The sequence below is a fragment of the Crocodylus siamensis genome, chromosome 2 (genome assembly GCF_052110815.1).
Source record: "Crocodylus siamensis isolate JL-2025a chromosome 2, ASM5211081v1, whole genome shotgun sequence".
NCBI lineage: Eukaryota > Metazoa > Chordata > Crocodylia > Crocodylidae > Crocodylus > Crocodylus siamensis.
This window is the reverse complement of record NC_143396.1, coordinates 74,412,492-74,430,347: the sequence shown is the minus strand read 5'-3', so window position 1 is coordinate 74,430,347 and position 17,856 is coordinate 74,412,492. Positions and strand designations below refer to the sequence as shown.

Sequence of the window (17,856 nt, the reverse complement as noted above, 5' to 3'; positions counted from 1 at the left end):
ACACACTGCATTTATTTTAGGGAAGAGGTGTTTGTTTAATTAAAATACATATAACATGCGGTTCTAACAATAATCAAGTAAATGGGGAAAATGAATGATTATGAATAAACATATATGAGATAAATTGCAGCCCACATTCATTTTTTGAGGTCCTCAGACCACTGCACTTGCTCTCTTCCCACTAATCCATGTCCTCTGACCTCATTCACTTGCCACATTTTTCATAGGGCATTGTTGCACAGTAATTTTGGGCAGCTCCTGGAGCTTGTAACATCTGGATTGTCTGCACATTAATACCTGTAACTACCTTTCAGCACTGATTATGGAGCTCAAAGTTATACCATTCTAGGGCAGAATTATCTCTGAACTGCTTTACCCAGCTCATGTCACATTAAGGTTACAATCTAGGCTACACCTTAGTGCATTTATACACATATCTTTTTGTCGTGTGACGTGCCAGAGATCCACCACTATGGAGAAGACTCTATTAATTTAGTCTACTCTGCATGCAAGCTCATGTAAACTGCACTGCACCACATGCAGTTGTATAAGAGGTGAAATGCACATCTGCATGCAGAAAATGGTGGTGGTGTGCTTTTGAACTAAAATAGCTATGTGGTTTAGTTCAAAAGTGCGCCGCCACCATTTTCTCAATGCTGATGCGCATTTTGCCACTTATACAACTGGAAGCGACTCAGCACCAGGCACCTTGAAAAGCACCTGGTATGCAGCACTTGCATGTGTAAAAATGCCCTTAGTGTAAACACCTCCCCCCACCTCCCCCTCCCCCGCTGGCCTGGATCAAGCCCATTGCCCCCGAGTGTCCCAGATCCAAGCTCACTGTCCCCCACCCCTTCACCCAATTTACATGTGGCTGCCTGGTCTGTCTGTCCTGGGGGAGCAGGCAGGGAAGGGTTGACCTGCCTGCCTGACCACCACTGCCACAGCTGCTGGTCTGTGGGTGGGCTCAGCCCAGAGAAGAGCAGCAGCCTAGCAGTGGCAGCTAAGGAGACAGGTTAACCCTTCCTTGCCAGCTCCCCTGGGGCAGACAGCACAGGCAGCCACATATAAGCAGGGGAGGAGCAGGCAGGGGGGTGTGGAGGTGGGGCAGGGTGTAACAAGGCCCTTAATTAAATCAACCTGCCAGGGAAACACTCCTCCCCTCCCAGATGTACCCCTTCCCCAAAATTACACCTCCCTGAGGTCTTGCCAAATGATTCATAAATCAAATTGTGCAGGGCTTCAGAGAAAGCTTAAGTCTTTTAAAACATCAAAAAGTTTTCTAACTATAAAAAATATTATGCCATTAAAGTTCAACTTCCTGAGATCCTGTAGAACTAGAACCAAACCTTCTTGAAATGGCAGTATATTCCCTTTTCTAGTGATACACATTCCAGAAGGGTCCATTTCCAGACCATCCTTAAGTACATCTTATATATCTGCTATAGAATTATGAAGGATAGTCCAAAAACTTATGGAAATAATTTATTCCCTGTTAAACCCCATGGTGTTTTTAAAAAGTTATTTCTTTTGAATGTTTATTTCATTCCTATTTTACTTCCATAGGACTTACAATAATTAATTTACCGTTATAAGCTTTGCTTCACATCATACATAAATGAAAGAACAAAAGAAAAAGCCTGAAAATTCCCTAAATTGTCAATTAAATATAGTTTTAGTAGCATATACAAAATAATTAAAGTGTTCTACAATTTTACTGATATTCCTTTAGAATGATCTGCACACCCCAGTGGTTTCACTAATTGTGACTAATGGAGCCATCTCAAACTCAAATAAAAACTGTATGCCATCCCACACAGTCTAATATTTCCTCCCTCTCTCTCAACATGCACATATTTTATATTATACATATAAATACATACAGAAGAATGCCAAACAACTGTGCTCTAGTCATCCACATGTTCAATCATCTACATTTTACAGCCCATTGTGCGGTGAAGCTTTTTTTTCCTTCTCTTAATGTTCTATAAAATAGCTGTGTTCCTCTTTGATCAGGAAATTTCTCACCATTTGTGGAAGTTTGGAAAAATATCTTCCTACATTCCTAAATGTATTTTACAATGCCATACCTTTACAATGCAATATCTATTATCATGTATTGTATTTTCAGTTGTATTTTGGGAAGTTACTGAGTAACCATGTTTTCATAACTGTTTAGGGGTCAGCACACTTGTTTTACTGCATTTTATACACACACACACACACATTTTATATACACAGATGTACATGTTTTTGTAAGATTCACTTATGCTTCTTGCTGAAGATATGGGTCTCCAGGAGTGATGAAATAAGGAAAGGGTGTTTGGTTTTAGAACAACAATGAAGGGGATAGCTCAAATACTAGGGGCAACATGAACTATAGCACAGTGATTACATGCAGATTTCAATAAAATCATGCATAATGTATAACAGATTTCTAACATATTATTGCTGGATTTTTTCAGTGACATTTATCACGTCCTCTTCTAGTCTCATCTATATTATAGCAAGCCTCTAGAGTCTGCATGAATATATTAATCTTTGGAAATGATAGCAACCTATTACTATATTGGCTATATTTTTCACTGTTCTGGAGAGCATTGTATGTATTGTGGAGAGCTTACTAAGGTGGCCTCAATAAAAGTATTAATCTGCAAAGTACTGTGCAGCCATTTCACTCAAGCTTTCATGAGCTGGAGAACACCATCGGGAACACACTCCTGGCTGTTATATTTTCTTACCTTGTTTTCATTTAATAAATGTACCTGGAGGCACTGCAAGAACGTCCTTAGCTGTTTCTATCATAACTGGTGACGTGCCAAATTGCAACAGGCCTGGTCCTTATTACTGTACTCACTTTTATCTCTTGCCCTGATAATGACTGGGTTAAGAGTCTCCTGCCATTATTGCTAACTCTGAAGGCAGGCTTCCAGGAAATGTTATGCCTAGTGTATGTGCACATATGAATGTGCCAAGTTTTATTACAATTCAGTGTTTTCATATTTTACTTTTTTTTGTTTGCATCTCCATGCAAGCATATAAACACACCCCCAGGGACTGGGAAATGATTAAGCGTATGAGGTGGTCATACGACAGCTAAAAATGTAACAAGTAGTAAATCTGAAGAGCTGAATCTTGCCATGACTTGATTGAGGAAGCTAAACAGACGCTACTAGCTGCAACCTGCTGCAAAGGCTCCTGCTGACAATGCCAGAATTTCTCACAGCCAGACTCAGAAATAAAGCTATGGAGCTATTTCACTGGACGGAAATGCATCCCTGGCAAGTGCTTTCTGCTCATCATGGTATACATACTAGCCAGCGGGACAGATACTCATAAGCGCATACACAACCTGCAAACCATGCCCCCCCAGGGAATGTGATGCACAGGTCAGTGCATTAGCGAGGCTCATTACTTAGTGTTTTTACTAGTATTCTCCAGAGATCCTACACTGTTGTTACTATATTGCTTGGCAAAAGCTACCTCACTGGTCTTCTCTACCTTACATGACACCGGGTATGATGCTGGGGCATTCTTTATTATAACATTTATAACATTTCAACAATTCAGCTTGTAAACGGTCTTGACTCTCCTGCCAATAAAGTCAACAGAATCACTGGCATGCTTTTCAATTGCCTAGAACCTGACACTCATGGTGCACAGTCAGACTCACTGAAATCAGAGGGAGTCATATGAAGAGGACCAGCAGCAGGATCAGAGTGAACCCCCGCCACCCAAAAATAATAGCTCAAGTGCTGTATATAGTAACAAAAGGGGGAGAACCCCACTTTTTCCAAATGCTTTTCATTCCACTGCAGATGGAATAGAGGAAATGCAAGTTGGATACACCACAAATACTTCCTTAGCATTCACGTAACCTACAGTGCACCAACCCCAAATATTCTCAGATAACAGGTAAGACTTTAAAATGCATGAAAACAGGAACACACATGAGATCTTAAGTATGAAAATGCTTTCAGTTTTCAAGGCTTAAGCGTTCAATATTTTCAAGCTTTATTCTCCAGCCACAAAGGCTAGATAATTACTTAGCTAAAATGATAATAGAAGACATTCTCCTTATGTCATCACACAGCTATAGGAGCCTTCAAGTAAACTTGAGACTCAAAATAAAGAAACAACAAGAATTCTCAATATAAAGATTGTGCTACCTGTTGTAACAATGAATCAAATGCAGTGCGTCTAGAAGTTATTATTCCTGAGTGTGAGAGAAGACTGGCTAATATTATGTAAAGGATGTATCACAAAAACCCAGCTGGGCTTTCTCAGATTCCTCCTGGCAGTGATCCTGGAATTGCCGCAGCTGAAAATGTTCAGTAGCTTTCACACCCCTTTTGCTGAGAAGTCCACTGGGCTCATTCAAATGATGACAACCAGAGAAACCCCACAGGCGCAGTCTGGCTTTACATGTACAGCTGGCTAGCCTGGGCCTAATACTTGGGACGGTGTAAGAGGTGGGGAAGGTTACTCCTTTGTCACAATCTGATCCTTGCCTCCTACCATTTGAGGCTGAGATATTCTTTATTTCTCTGAAGCCAGGAACTTGTTTTGATCACCGACTATAAGATTTTAATGGAACTTACGAGATTTACACAGCCCCCTCAGAATATACTGCTTTCCCAACAGTCACAGTAATAATGATAATACGTTCAAATAATTGGGTCCATAACCATCAAAAGAGTGGCCCCAAGTGCTCTCTTCCCTTGTTCCTTTATTTGTCAGTACTGTATATTTAAAGCTTGTGAAAGAAGAAACAAGAGGAAGGACAGCTAGAGTGCCAGTGGCAAATTCATGCCACATCTCATGGTCAGTAGCAAGAAGAAATTTTGAAATGTATCCTTGGCCATACTGAGGACAACGGAAGGCTTGCTTATCTGTATAATATGTCCCCATATTGTAATGCTCATTGAAACAGACTGGACAGTAACTGGACTGGACAATAACTTGTTTAATTTTCTCCTTGTGAATGGTCACATTATTGATAAGATGAGTCAGAATTGCATAGGGTTGTGCAGAGCTGTGGACAAAGAATGATTTCACATTTAAGAGAACAGGGGTTGCTGAAGTTCTGGAAGTTTTGGTGGTGCTTTGGGTTCCATCTGTGAACCAGATCTATAGCTGCTCGAGCTCACTAAAACATTCAGCCCATTCATCTGCACTTCTTGTGAGAACACTATGCCATGTATTCATGCCAAGAGAAGCACAGAAAAAAGGCTTCTGCTCAGAGAACCAGACTTTGGAAAGTGTCTGTTCTCTTAAATGCAGATAGATCTGTTCTGACTCATCCATTTTTGTACAAGATTATGGAGGATGGTGACAACCTTTACAGACCTCAGATTTCCTTGATTCCAGGTTTTCTGAGGGATTACAAACCAGAGTAATGATTCCCTCCTAAGCCAGGAATATCCTTATTCTTGCCTCTTTTAGCACTTTTGTCAATAAACCTGATTAGAATATGAGGCTGAAAACATCATTTAAAAATTAACACTTGTTAGGCAAAATTCATTAATCAACCAGAGATACTGGAAAATCATCCTTTAGTGTAAGCATTTCGATTGAGAGTTAGAGGACTGATTCAGCTCTGTCAATATTCTTATGGGCTGGTGACTTAGACTAGCTTCAATTAGGAGACAGTGAGGGGCTCTCTCATGCAATGCATGATGCTACATGAATTCTAAACATGCCAGTTTTGTTACATTCCAATATCCCAGAAAAATATATCCCAAACTAAGCTGGGTGACAGTTAAAGGTCAGATACTGCCCTCAAATCATGGCTGAACTCCCACTGAAGTCACTGAAGATGTTTGCATGTACATGACCTAAGGGTTTAGTTTTGAATGAAATCAGACATGCAAGATGGGTCATAGAGTTTTCTAATGTACTCCAGATTTTCTTTTATCCTGGAATAACCCCTCCAATAAGCATGAAGAAGTGGCAATGCTATGTCTAGTGCCAATCACTGAAATAAAATCAATGTGACCCGATTTCTCTTCTGTATTGCCTGTATCCTGTTCTCTATTCAAGCAGTCCATCAACAATGTGGCACATGTACCACAGGCAAAATTTTTACTGTCAGGGAAATGTTTGTATTTATCTCCAAATGCTCATCAGATCCCTGTGTGGGAATAGGGCTATGCAACTGCACCAAATCCTTCCCTTTAATAATTATGCATTTCCAGCACTGATCTGGCTGTGGGCATGTTTTATGAAACAGGTCTGCCAAAATCCCCCCAGGTTTAATTAACAGATAGGTGTTGTTCATTTGAAATATCTCTTTCTAGCTTCAAAGTATAGAATAGATTTCCTAGCCACTGTAGTAGTTGAAATTTTAGTGATGATCATACTAACAGAAAATAGGCATTCATCTAAAGGAAACGCATATTTTTAGCAAAAGGCTAATAACTTGGGGGGAGGGAGGGGCAAATCACTCAATGCTCCTGGACACTTTAAAAAAAAGACGACACACATTTCCTAGTAGGTTAATTACCATATAATATTGATGATAGAATTTTTCAAGTATTACCTGTACTTTCACTAAGAAGTGCTTGAAACCGTGGTGTTTGCTCTGCTGAAGTAAAGAAAAGATATATTATAGGTACTTTTCCATACTGGGATGCCAGACGTGCAACATAACATTAACTTGCGTTATACAACTACCAAAAATCAGATGTCTACCACCCTTCTTTTTTAACAGCAGGTGTACCACATGCACAACACTGTTAAATATCCTTGTTGTTCTCATTTTTGCTTAACAGTTAGTGAGCAACCACTAAAAGGGACTGTCCAAACCAAACAGTTGTATTGAATGTATGACACCCCAATAATCTTTCACCATAGCCTCTGTTAAGGAAGACTGCGTACTAACGGCTGCAAGTTTTATGGACCCCGATACATCCAATAAATATTTTCCTAAATCATAGTATCACTGAGAGGTTTCACCAGCATCCCAATTTGCTAGGCACTATACAAACATAGTGAGAGGCCGTGCCCTACTCTAAGGATAGACAACACACAAGACACTAAAAGATAGGAAGACATGAGGAATCATATTACATTTAAAAGATGAGCAACTGAGGCACAGAAATGTTAGCAGGGAGTTTTATGAAAGTACATTGATGACTGAGTATGACAGGAACTCAAGTCACTTTCCCAAAGGAAATCTGTAGCATGGCTGAGAACTGATCTTGACTCTATCAATTTAGTGTGTGAATCAGATACTGACTTTCTGCAAATTCAGTTTGATCAGTCACAAAGCTAAAACAGGGCATATCTGTACAGGAAAAAGTCCACAATGAAAAAAACCAGCATCATTATTTTACAACAAATTTTTGATTATTACTACTTACTATGGAAGAGTCTCAAAACTATTTTGTCTCTTTTTCACTTTTTTGTAATAGGAGAATTCCCAAGTTAGGAAAAGGGTCAGGATAGGTATACTGGTTGTATATATCGATCCTGCATTCTCTTGGAACTCATCAAGGTAGTCTTTTGGGAGATATGGGGGCTGTTTCATTTGTTTTCTATTTGCTGAAGAACAACTACTTGGTGGCTTGGATTTTTGGAGCATCACGTGGAACTCGTTTTCCTTAATAAGCAATGTAGGCCATAGGGCACAGTATGAAGGCAAAAGCAAGCATTTGCTAACTCAGTACTCTTTTGCCTATACTGCAATATAAAATCTTTACACTTCTGCATCATGGGATTTATAATCCAGTGTCACAGTGTGCTGAAAATGATAAACCACCATCACAGCAGCCATCACCAGAGGTCATGATTAAGCAATAAAGCAGACATAACTTAATGTGAGGTGTGATAAGAAGAAAATGATTTGGGAAACCCCCTGCTACTGTAAGTAAACCTTAAGAGTGCTGGCTGCATATCTCACTTCTGTATACAACAGGGGGTCAACAAGACTCTCAAGCTAAGTACAGACAGTCAAAAGCCCAAGGCTGAATCGATTCAATCTTCACAAGTTAGTCTAAAATGCACAGATTGAACCAATCAACAAGTGGACATTAACTTTTGATTCCAGAAATACAGCCACGTGCCTTCAGTGGCCCAGGCCAGAAGCCTGGGAGCTCTAAAGCATATCTCCCTACCCAGCTGGAGCAGAAAGCTTGAGTCAAAGCTAGCCCACCCACCCTCTGAGGGAGGATTTATGGGGAGATGCAAAGCATCCTCAAAAGATGTGGGCAGTGGGGTCCCCCAAGCCTCAGTCCTTGGGCAGGTGCTGTTCAATATCTGCATCAGCAACCTGGATGAGGACGCAGAAAGCACCCTGTCCAGACTTGCAGATGACACCAAACTATCCGGTGAAGCAAACACACTGATGGAAAGAAACTGAATCCAGGTGGACCTGGAGAGAAGTGGGCAAAGAACAATAGGATGCAATTCAACAAGGGCAAGTGCAAGGTGCTGCACCTAGGGAGAGGGAATCACCAGCACCTATAGGCTGGGGGATGAGCTTCTCAGCAGCACAGAGGCAGAAAGAGATCACATAATGGTTGTTGACTCCAAGATGAACATGAGTTGTCAATGTGACGATGTAATTAGCAGAGCTAACCGCACTTCGTCATGCATTAGTAGGCGCTTCATGGACAGGTCCAGGGAAGTGATGCTACCCTTCTATGCAGCACTGGTCAGGCCACAGGCTGCAGTACTGTGCCCAATTCTGGGCACCACAATTCAAGAAGGATGTGGACAACCTTGAGAGGATTCAGAGGAGGGCCACTTGTATGGTTAGAGGCCTGCCAGGAAGGCCTTATGAGGAACAGCTGAGAGACCTGGACTTTTTCAGCCTCTGCAAGAAAAGGCTGAGGGGGGATCTTGTGGCAGTATACAAATTCACTGGGGGGTGGGGAGCAGCAGGGAATATGAGACTCTCTGTTTACCAGAGCACCCCTTGCAATAACCAGAAACAACATCCACAAGCTGATAGAGTGTAGATTTAGGTTGGACATCAAAAATAACTTTATGGTTAGGGTTGCCAGAATCTGCAACAGGCTTCCAAGGGAGGTGGTGCTCTCCCCCACCTTGGGGGTCTTCAAGAAAAGACTGGACAAACCCCTGGCTGGGGTCACGTGACCCCAGTACTTTTTCCTGCCACTGGCAAGGGTTCAGACTCAATGATCCATTGAGGTCTCTTCCAACCCTAGCATCTATGAATCATCCTGGGATGCTAGGAGACTGTGAATTGACTTGAATCTGGAGGTGATCTGAGACAGAAATGCAATAAGCTGATTTAGCCTAAATCAATTAAATTTTATATGACATCCATCCAAGTTTATCTTAAATCAGTTTTGGCCATTTTAAAAATGGTTTATTTGCACTGAACTTCTGCTGTGTTACAGATTTGAACCAGTTTCTGATCACTTATACCAATTTATGTGTAACTTCTGTTACACATAAACTGACAAATCGATATCAAATCATAGTGAGCTATATCATCACTGTAAAATACTGTAGTAATTTTTATTATTATAGTTGTCACTAATTTGTATGATCATGTGCCTGTTTGAAAGATGGGACAAATCTGGTGAATGCATTTAAAATCTGAATAACCAAGATAATTAAGTGAACATGACTGGATTCAAAATGGACTCTCTGATTCTGGTTCAGAACAAAAACTGCTCACTCACAATCCCAACACATTAGACATTGAAAAGTTACCTAAAAAAAGGCTCAACCTTGCATTTCCCAAATACCTTACTTTTCAACTGAATTCAGTGAAAGCTTGGTATTCAGTAGGAGTACAGGACAAGGCCCCCATCACTTAGGCATTTTATTATTAGTATTCATAAAATTATCCATTAACATAAATATTGTTTTCAATCATCATACCATGCTAGAGTACATTCCTAATCATGTCAAGGTTAAAGGAAACAATTGAGGATTCAGAACTAAAAATCAACTTGAATTAGTCACTTTCTAATAAAACTATAAAGTAAAAATTGCCTAGCAACCAAAGAAAATTAATTCAGAGATTAAAATAAATGCTGTGACACTGACAGAACAAATGCTGTTCCACCCCAGCACACACAAAATCATTCACACTTTTGGAAAAAAAGATTCATGTTAACTTTTTCTTTACAAAGAGAGTATAGTCTTTGGAAACAACCACCATAAAGTTACCAAAAACCAAGTTGTTATAGTCTGGAAAATATAAACAACACTAAAATCAGTTGCGTACAGAAAAAAAGAAAATATATTACCACTACCTCTGTGCCATCACTAAAATAAAAATGTATAAATTGTTTTAATATGCTGACAATATTGCACAGATCCGATGTGACCTGGAAGATCTACAATATACTGACTCTATATTTATGAAGAGGAGGTATATTCCATCACACATTTCTTGCAAATGTACTATATTTTTTACTTTACTAAATTTTACTGGCTATGCAAGATTTATAGGATTTATAACTAACTTCCATTTTAATAAGTTCTGTTTTCCATTCTAGCACCAACCAAATGATTACTCATCACACTTTATAAGGACATTCTTAGATATAGTGTATCACACTGAAGGTTACTATTTTCTTAAAAAACAAAATGCACAAGAACAACCTCGATAATTCATAATAATGACTTATATTGCCTGTTATATTTAGGACATGCTGTGGTGTCTGAAGGACTGCAAGCAGCCTAGTAAAATTATCTGTTTAGAAATGAAACAATAAAACAATAGAACAATTTAATTTTGTATCAACGTGGTACTCCATTGCCTTGACTAAGAATTTGAACACAGGAATAGCTTAGGATGGGTTATTCCTAACTGGTAGTGCTCTCAGTCTTACAAAACAAAGTAGACGGTCTCTCTTCTAAACTGCAAGAGCTTGTTGCTACTCAAAAATGATCAGTAATTATGAGGAAGCAAAGAAACAAGATACAAAATAATGAAATACCAGAAAATACTGCAAAATTTAGTTGCTGGAAACTGTTACATTCCTGAATCAAATGTAGTCAAGCCTATATTAAAAAGATAATTGTAAAAATTATAATCCACTGAAATGTTTAGATACATGGGAAATAAATCTGAAAAGATAATGGGGACAGACTTACATTATGAAAGATAATTTGCTAAGTATGTGCATATGATTCCTGTTTCCCTGTAGCAGGCATAGGTGGCCTGTTTCGGCAATTTTTATATTCATATAATTAAAAATAAGCCATTTAGTGTTTTAAATATAGTCTTCAAATTTATTTTTTACATTCAAATAATATGCAAGAAAGAGAAAGGTGCTTGAGCAGGAATCTAACAGTAATGAGGCAGTCAACAGATACATAATATGATACAAGCTTTCAGCTTTTTGAAGAGAGTATGCCTGGTGATAATAGGAGATATGCTGGAAACACCAATGACACAGATGGCACAGTTGATGCACAGCAGTTCAAGGTGGAAAAAAAAATCCCTACATCCAAACACATATAAAGCCAAGAAAATACTCCAAATGCCCACAACAGCTTCCCCTGTCTTCAATATTTAATGACTGTGCCAGATGGGGGATGGGGGAGAATCTAGTGTATACCATTAGCAAAAACACAGCTGACCTAAAAGGCCTGCTCACCATTATGCTATAATTATGCCAGCACTTTTACTACATTATGATTTCATAAAGTTATCATAGATTAAGGTAAAAGCCTTGGTACGCCTTGGCAGCTTCCAAATACTAGCAGAGCTATTGAAGGAAGGCAGGAACTGTGCCTAACACTTCATTTTGCAGCCTTTACACCTCATTCAACCGATTCTGCACTCCTCTTCTTATGATGGCAAAACTTCCATTAGCCATAATGATACATAGGCTTTTTGGATTAGTTTAAAATTTGAATAGCATTATAATAAACTAGAACTCATTCCCCAAACCTGCATCAACATTTGTTTCATTTTGATGATCTGGGCTGCACCAAAACGGTGCAAAACATTGCAAAATTTAAAGCAATAAGAGCATTATTAGGCATGCAAGCACCACAGTGCCAGGCGCTTTGAAAAGCATGCAGTGGTGCGATGCTTGTGGTTGTATAAAGGGTGAAATACATGTCAAAGCTGACAAAATGGTGGCAGAAGTGGGCTTTTGAACTAAAACACATCAGAGGTGCTTTAGTTCAAAGGTGCACCACTGCCATTTCCTGCATGCTGACCTTCACTTCGCCACTTTTACAACTGCATGTGGTGCAGCACAGTTTGCCTCAGCTCATGGCAGAGAGTCTGCTCCAAAGTGGGGGATCTTCAGCACATCACAGGACAGAAAAGTATGTGCATAAATGCCCAGCTACTGTGTTGATAGCAACATAAGCAGTTCTTAGGCCTACTACTACAAAAAGTCTTGGCTATTAATTTAAAAAGCTTTGCAGCTATGTTTATGTCTAATTTCATTAATGTGTAACAGATTCATATACAGCCTTTACTATTCATGTGTAAATCACACTGACATCAATGATTATTGTGGGAAGGGTGGATAAAGAGCACCATGTGCTCTTCAATAATTAGTATCACTTTTGCCAGCAAAGAGGAAGCTGATAAAAACCAGAACTAACAGCCAGGCCTCCTCGGTGATATTGCCAATTCTATTTGACACTTTCTCTATAACTACAGAGAACTCTTTCACATTTTATGTATCAGTAAATAGGTTTCTGTTATTTTTGTTTATAAAGATCTAGAACGGTCCTGAATAAGCTCAGTAAATGCAAGTCTCAATCTGCAAAGATTTTACAGACTAAAAATACAATTTGGTAGAACATATAATAAAACTAAATAGCAGAAACAGGGAGGGTGAGCTGTCTTGCTCCCTACATGTTTTTCAGAAAAGTTGAATCTTAAATTGATTTTGAAAGAACACAGTGCAGAAGGCTGTCCCATGTGTAAAGCAGGGGAGCAAACATGAAAAAAAGACCAGAAGTAAGATAAAAAGAATCAAAAGCAACAGCCAGGAAAGTTTAGGGACATAAGTAGCAGTTGGAGGCCCAGAGAGAAATGAGAAAATAAATTTAGAATGAAAAAAGCCTTGCTAATTAACGTAAGCAATGCAAATTTAGGACACGGAAATCATGGTAAAGGAAATGATGAAGTAGGAAGACATGGACAGATCAGTAAGAGAGGAAACTGAGTAGTATTTTATTCTGGAGAGGTACAAGATGTAGGAAAGCCAATAAGGTGAAACATAAGTTATATACAACTAAGGCATAAACCAGGGTTTTAGTGAGTGGAAAAGAGAGAAAAGGATAGATTTTATCAAGAGAAAAGAATAAATGTTTCTATAAACATCACAAGGGCTATGTACAGAAGTTACATATAAACTGGTTTAAAGTGATCAGAAAATGGTTTAAACTTGTAACAGAACAGAAGTTCAGTGCACATAAACCAGTTTCAAAATGGCTGAAACTGGTTTAAGATAAACCTGATTGCATGTAGTATCAGGCTTAACTGATTTAGGTCAAACTGGCTTATGAAACTTCTATCCCAGCCCTCTTCCTAGTTTAAGTTAAATCAGAGCCCCCCAGCATGCTTTTCAGGCCTGGGCTGGGCTTGGGTGTCTGTCTGCTCCAGAGAACAGGGCCAGCCCTGCCCTCTGCTCCCTAGCTGGGGCAGTGAGGGCTGGCTCAGTAGCCCCACCAGGCAACCCCAGCTGGGGTCTGGGGCCAGGGAGGGGGGTTAAATTTACCTTCCCCCAATTACAGATCTTCCCCGCCATGCTAAAACTTAGTGCTAGCTGCAACTGTGGACTACAAACCCCAGAGGCACCTGGAAGCAGGAAGAGGAAGTGATTGAACTCTGAGAGTCCTGCTGCTGTGATTGTGGACTGCAAATCCCAGAGACCTCAGGGGCCGCAGGAAGAGTAAGCAAACATACAGCCCAGGCTCTGTTTATAGTTTTTAAGTTTATAGTTTTTCAGAGAAAGAACTACTCTTTTAGCAATTCAGTAGCGCTACCTCCCTCCATTCTATCCCCAGCCCAGGCAGAGCTGGGCTGCAGCCTGGCCACACCCACTTAGTTCCAGTGGGGGATAGGGGAGAAGTCTTGGAGGGCTCTCTTCCCTTTGACAGTGGCCAGCAGGCATGCTCTAGCATCCTCAAGCTTGAGCCACTGCAGGCAAGTGGCTGCATTTCATGAATCCAAAGTGAACGTGTGTTTATTTGCTTATTGGTTCAATTTCTGCAGCTTAGATTAACCTGCAAAGACTGAATCAATTCACCCTCAGGCTCTTTGACCGTCTGTACTTAGCCCAAATGAAAACTCCAGAACAGAATGAGAAGTTACTGAATGTAATTACTTTATAGATATGAAATGAAGGCAAACTATACTATTTATCTGGCAAAGAGGATTTTCTTCCTCTTTAGAATTCTCCTTTGATGGTTGAATGCTCAGGTACCTTCATTTTATGTTTGATGGTTTTAGGGGCTGCAGAATGGTATACTAGACTACGTGAACTGTGTCCTTATTTTTATTTAAATAATTATTAAAATGACACTATGGCTATAAATAGACTTTGCCAAGAGAAGTGGATCAGCTATGCCAGGATTTGCCCCAGCAGAGCTGAACCACTTCACTGGACAAATAGATATCACCCATTATCCCACTAGTTAATCTTGGTTACTACTTTTCCTGCTTCCGGAGATGCACCCCAGTTAAATCTGGGGCACATCTCTGAAAGGAGAGAAAGTCAGGGTTTCCCACTTCCAGAAGTGCACTCCTAAGGCTGGAGCCTGATCTGGGGCAGGCCTCCCAGGGCATGCAGGAATGAGCCTTTCAACCCTGTGGGTGCCTGCCTTGGGTGGCTGGATAGTGCATGTAGTTCCAGGCTGCCTGTGCTCTCCTGCCATAAAGCAAATAGACTCCAGGGCAATAAAGTGGCACAAATTATCACTACCTTTTGTCACAACCAATTTGTGGTGTGAAAAAGGGCATGGATGTCTATTTGTTTTCAGTTTGTGCCTCCATACTTTTTTTCTGGCAGCACAAAGGCAACAAAAAAAATGCCCACCACATATTTAGTGTAATTTGTAATTTGTTTTCTTTTGGTTATAGACATTTACAAGTCATAAAATGATTGTATTTCATATGGTATGACAAACAACATTGAGACCCAGTTTTTCCAAAGTTCTCAAAAATCCCACCTGTCACCTGTGCATGCCAATCTAGTATTTGCATATCAAGGACAAGCACAAATGGATACAGAGAAATCCAAAGAGAGACAGATTATGGGCCTGATTTGAATAGATGCTTGGCAGCTACTACCTTAATTAAAAATTAGATATACTGGTCAGTACTTCTGAAATATCTTGTCATATATGCAGTTTTGCTCCTTCTGCTCCTTTATATGTTTATCTTCTAAGACAGTAGTTTGTAAACTCATCTTCGACTGAGGCGCTTGTTTTGTTTTGTTGTTATGAATATTTGGGCACTACACCTGAACATATTTGATTCAATATTACAACTTAAAAACAGTAATAATTAAAGGTGTTTATTTGTGAAAAATTGGCCTCCAGGTTTTAGCGTTAGCATTTAAAGGTCATTCTATTACTGCTAATATTGACTGCAATAAGAGAAAAGAATGCCTTCGTTATTAACAAGCCATGTGATTAGCAGTCCAGGTATGACCATATTCTTTATTATGCAAATGTAAGAAATGTAAGAGACATTTGGAATATTCCCAAACTGTACAAATTTAGGAAATGTGAAACATTTATGGATAACAGCCCTGCAGGTCTGTTTTTATCCACTGAGGAGGAATAATAAAGACAAGTAACAATGCAAGCTTCTTCATAATGCTTCATTAGTGTGCTCCAGTGCAGACCTCAAGAATTCTCCTACAGCTATACAGGAAAAAAACAATTCAGACATCATATTGCTGTCCTTAACTGCCTTACTGATATTAATGAACACAAGTTTCAAATAACAAAAGTAGTTTCCACAAGGGAACACTTGATTTTGGGATCTCAACTAAGGAAGTTGCAAAGTAATTGCACAGATTACAAGAACCAGCAAAAAGTAACAACTTCTAGTCGTTATTATACTGCTTTACATTACAGCCTGGCTTCTAACCTGCAATTTAAGAGGTGATAGGCTTTATACTGCCCATTAGTTATCTCCCAAACAATTTCCAAGTTGGAACACCTCAATGAATCTAAATTCCAAAAGCTAACTTATGAAATCCTTCCCTCAGCCCACAGTAATATGAATATATATAGGATTAGATGTTTAACTGTGGCTCAGAAGCTACAAAATCTTTCAGCTGGTCCTTGCATTTTTCAAAAGGACTGTGATAAATTATGCCAGCTCCTTATGACCCTTTGGGACCAATATAGTAGCAGAGGATCCAAGAGGGCCTGCAGTGCCCTAGGCTCACATGCTCTATGAAATTATGTAGGCTTGCTCCACGGCACCAGGAGGTCCACCCTGTACTAAGGTAATCCTCCAATAACTGGCTAGACCAGCTGTGTCGGCAGATTTCTCTGCCAGTAGTTGTAGTACAAAGTCAGTGTACCTGAGAACTAAAACTCTAGACCAAAGGAATAATTTCAATTGCCAGTTCTCCAACAGCAGAAAATGATATGCCTTTCCTTCCCCACATAAAAGCAACTTTGTTTCATGTTTAAATATCACACACCTCTCAAAAGTAGAATGCATCTTCCCCCTGTTGCTCCTTTAACACTGCAGTTCAGCTACAATATGCAGCTACTGCTAATGCTGTAAATGTTATGAGTGTAATGTACTAAATCTAGTATAAATATTTGCCTTATGCAAATACCCAATTTTCTAAAAAATGGTGCCTTAAGAACAAAGTCCGTTTCTTTCTGCATAAAAAAGTGGCATCCTGCACTTGTCTGATTTCATGTTTAGGCACAGCGGCACATACTCTAGCTGTTCTGTTCAAAGTTATTCTTTTGAACTTGCAATACAAACAGGACCAACAGAAACAACCAGTTTCATTATATTGAATCTGTAGAACAGGCTTTCTTAATCTTTTTTTTTTTTTTTTTTTGCTGGAACAGGCAGGATTCTGGACCCTGTTAAATAGCTTGCTTATCTTAAATCCATCCATTTCCTAACCAAACTGCCAGAATTCTCATCTCCAGTCTTGAACATTTGATATTACATATATGGCTTAAATCCCTCTTTGAATTTCTAGCCTTCCCTGTTTGACCAAACTGGTTTCAAGCTTCTTTTTCCCCTTCAAGGCTTCTCAGACTCCGTACCTCACTTCCCTCTTGTTCATACTTGTCATATCATATTGCCTCCTTTCTATTGCTGATGTTATCCTTGTTCATCCATTTGTCAGCTCACTACCGGACCATATCTGCAGTTGCCTTGTGCAAGGAACACTCTGTGTTTACAGATTTGCCTTAAAATCCCTCCTCAGCTTACCTCTGTACTAGGAAATCATCCAACTATGGCAATTTAAGGCCCTGAAGAAAACATCTGACACAATATATTAGCAATAATAAAACATTAAACACACATGCATGTTATTTGCATTTATTCCTATCCCTCTTCACCTATTCATATGTCATTTATCTCAGACTGTATGTACATAGGTGTGGAGACCTGATAAAATCCTGCCCTATAGAAGTCAATGACAAAATTCCTTAATGAGGTCACAATCCTGGTTGATAACTGGATAACTGCAATATAAAGTGAGAAAAATAATATACTAACTTGGATTATAAAACTGTACACACTCTAACTGTGGTGTTGATGCCATTTCATCTTACGTTAAAATATGTATTTACAAATAGAATGTCTTCCTCTTGTTGATCTTTTCTTATTGCCTATCTGTTACATGGTATCTAAGATGCTGGAATAGTCAGTGTAAAATATCAGCATTATAACACATGGAT

At 39.4% G+C, this 17,856-nt stretch overlaps 1 protein-coding gene across 6 annotated transcripts in view; it reads right to left on the bottom strand.

Moving 5' to 3' along the window:
- GPM6A (glycoprotein M6A) overlaps positions 1-17,856 on the bottom strand; it is a 394,708-nt gene that overhangs the window by 233,541 nt on the left and 143,311 nt on the right. For 2 of the 6 annotated variants that reach the window (XM_090036159.1, XM_090036157.1), the window contains exon 2: positions 6,542-6,586. The exons of 2 other annotated variants lie outside the window; for them this stretch is intronic. In XM_090036159.1, coding sequence (XP_089892285.1) covers positions 6,542-6,586 — 45 coding nt within the window. The remainder of the gene's footprint in view (positions 1-6,541; positions 6,587-17,856) is intronic. 2 more of the 6 variants (XM_090036160.1, XM_090036158.1) reach the window with 1 other exon arrangement.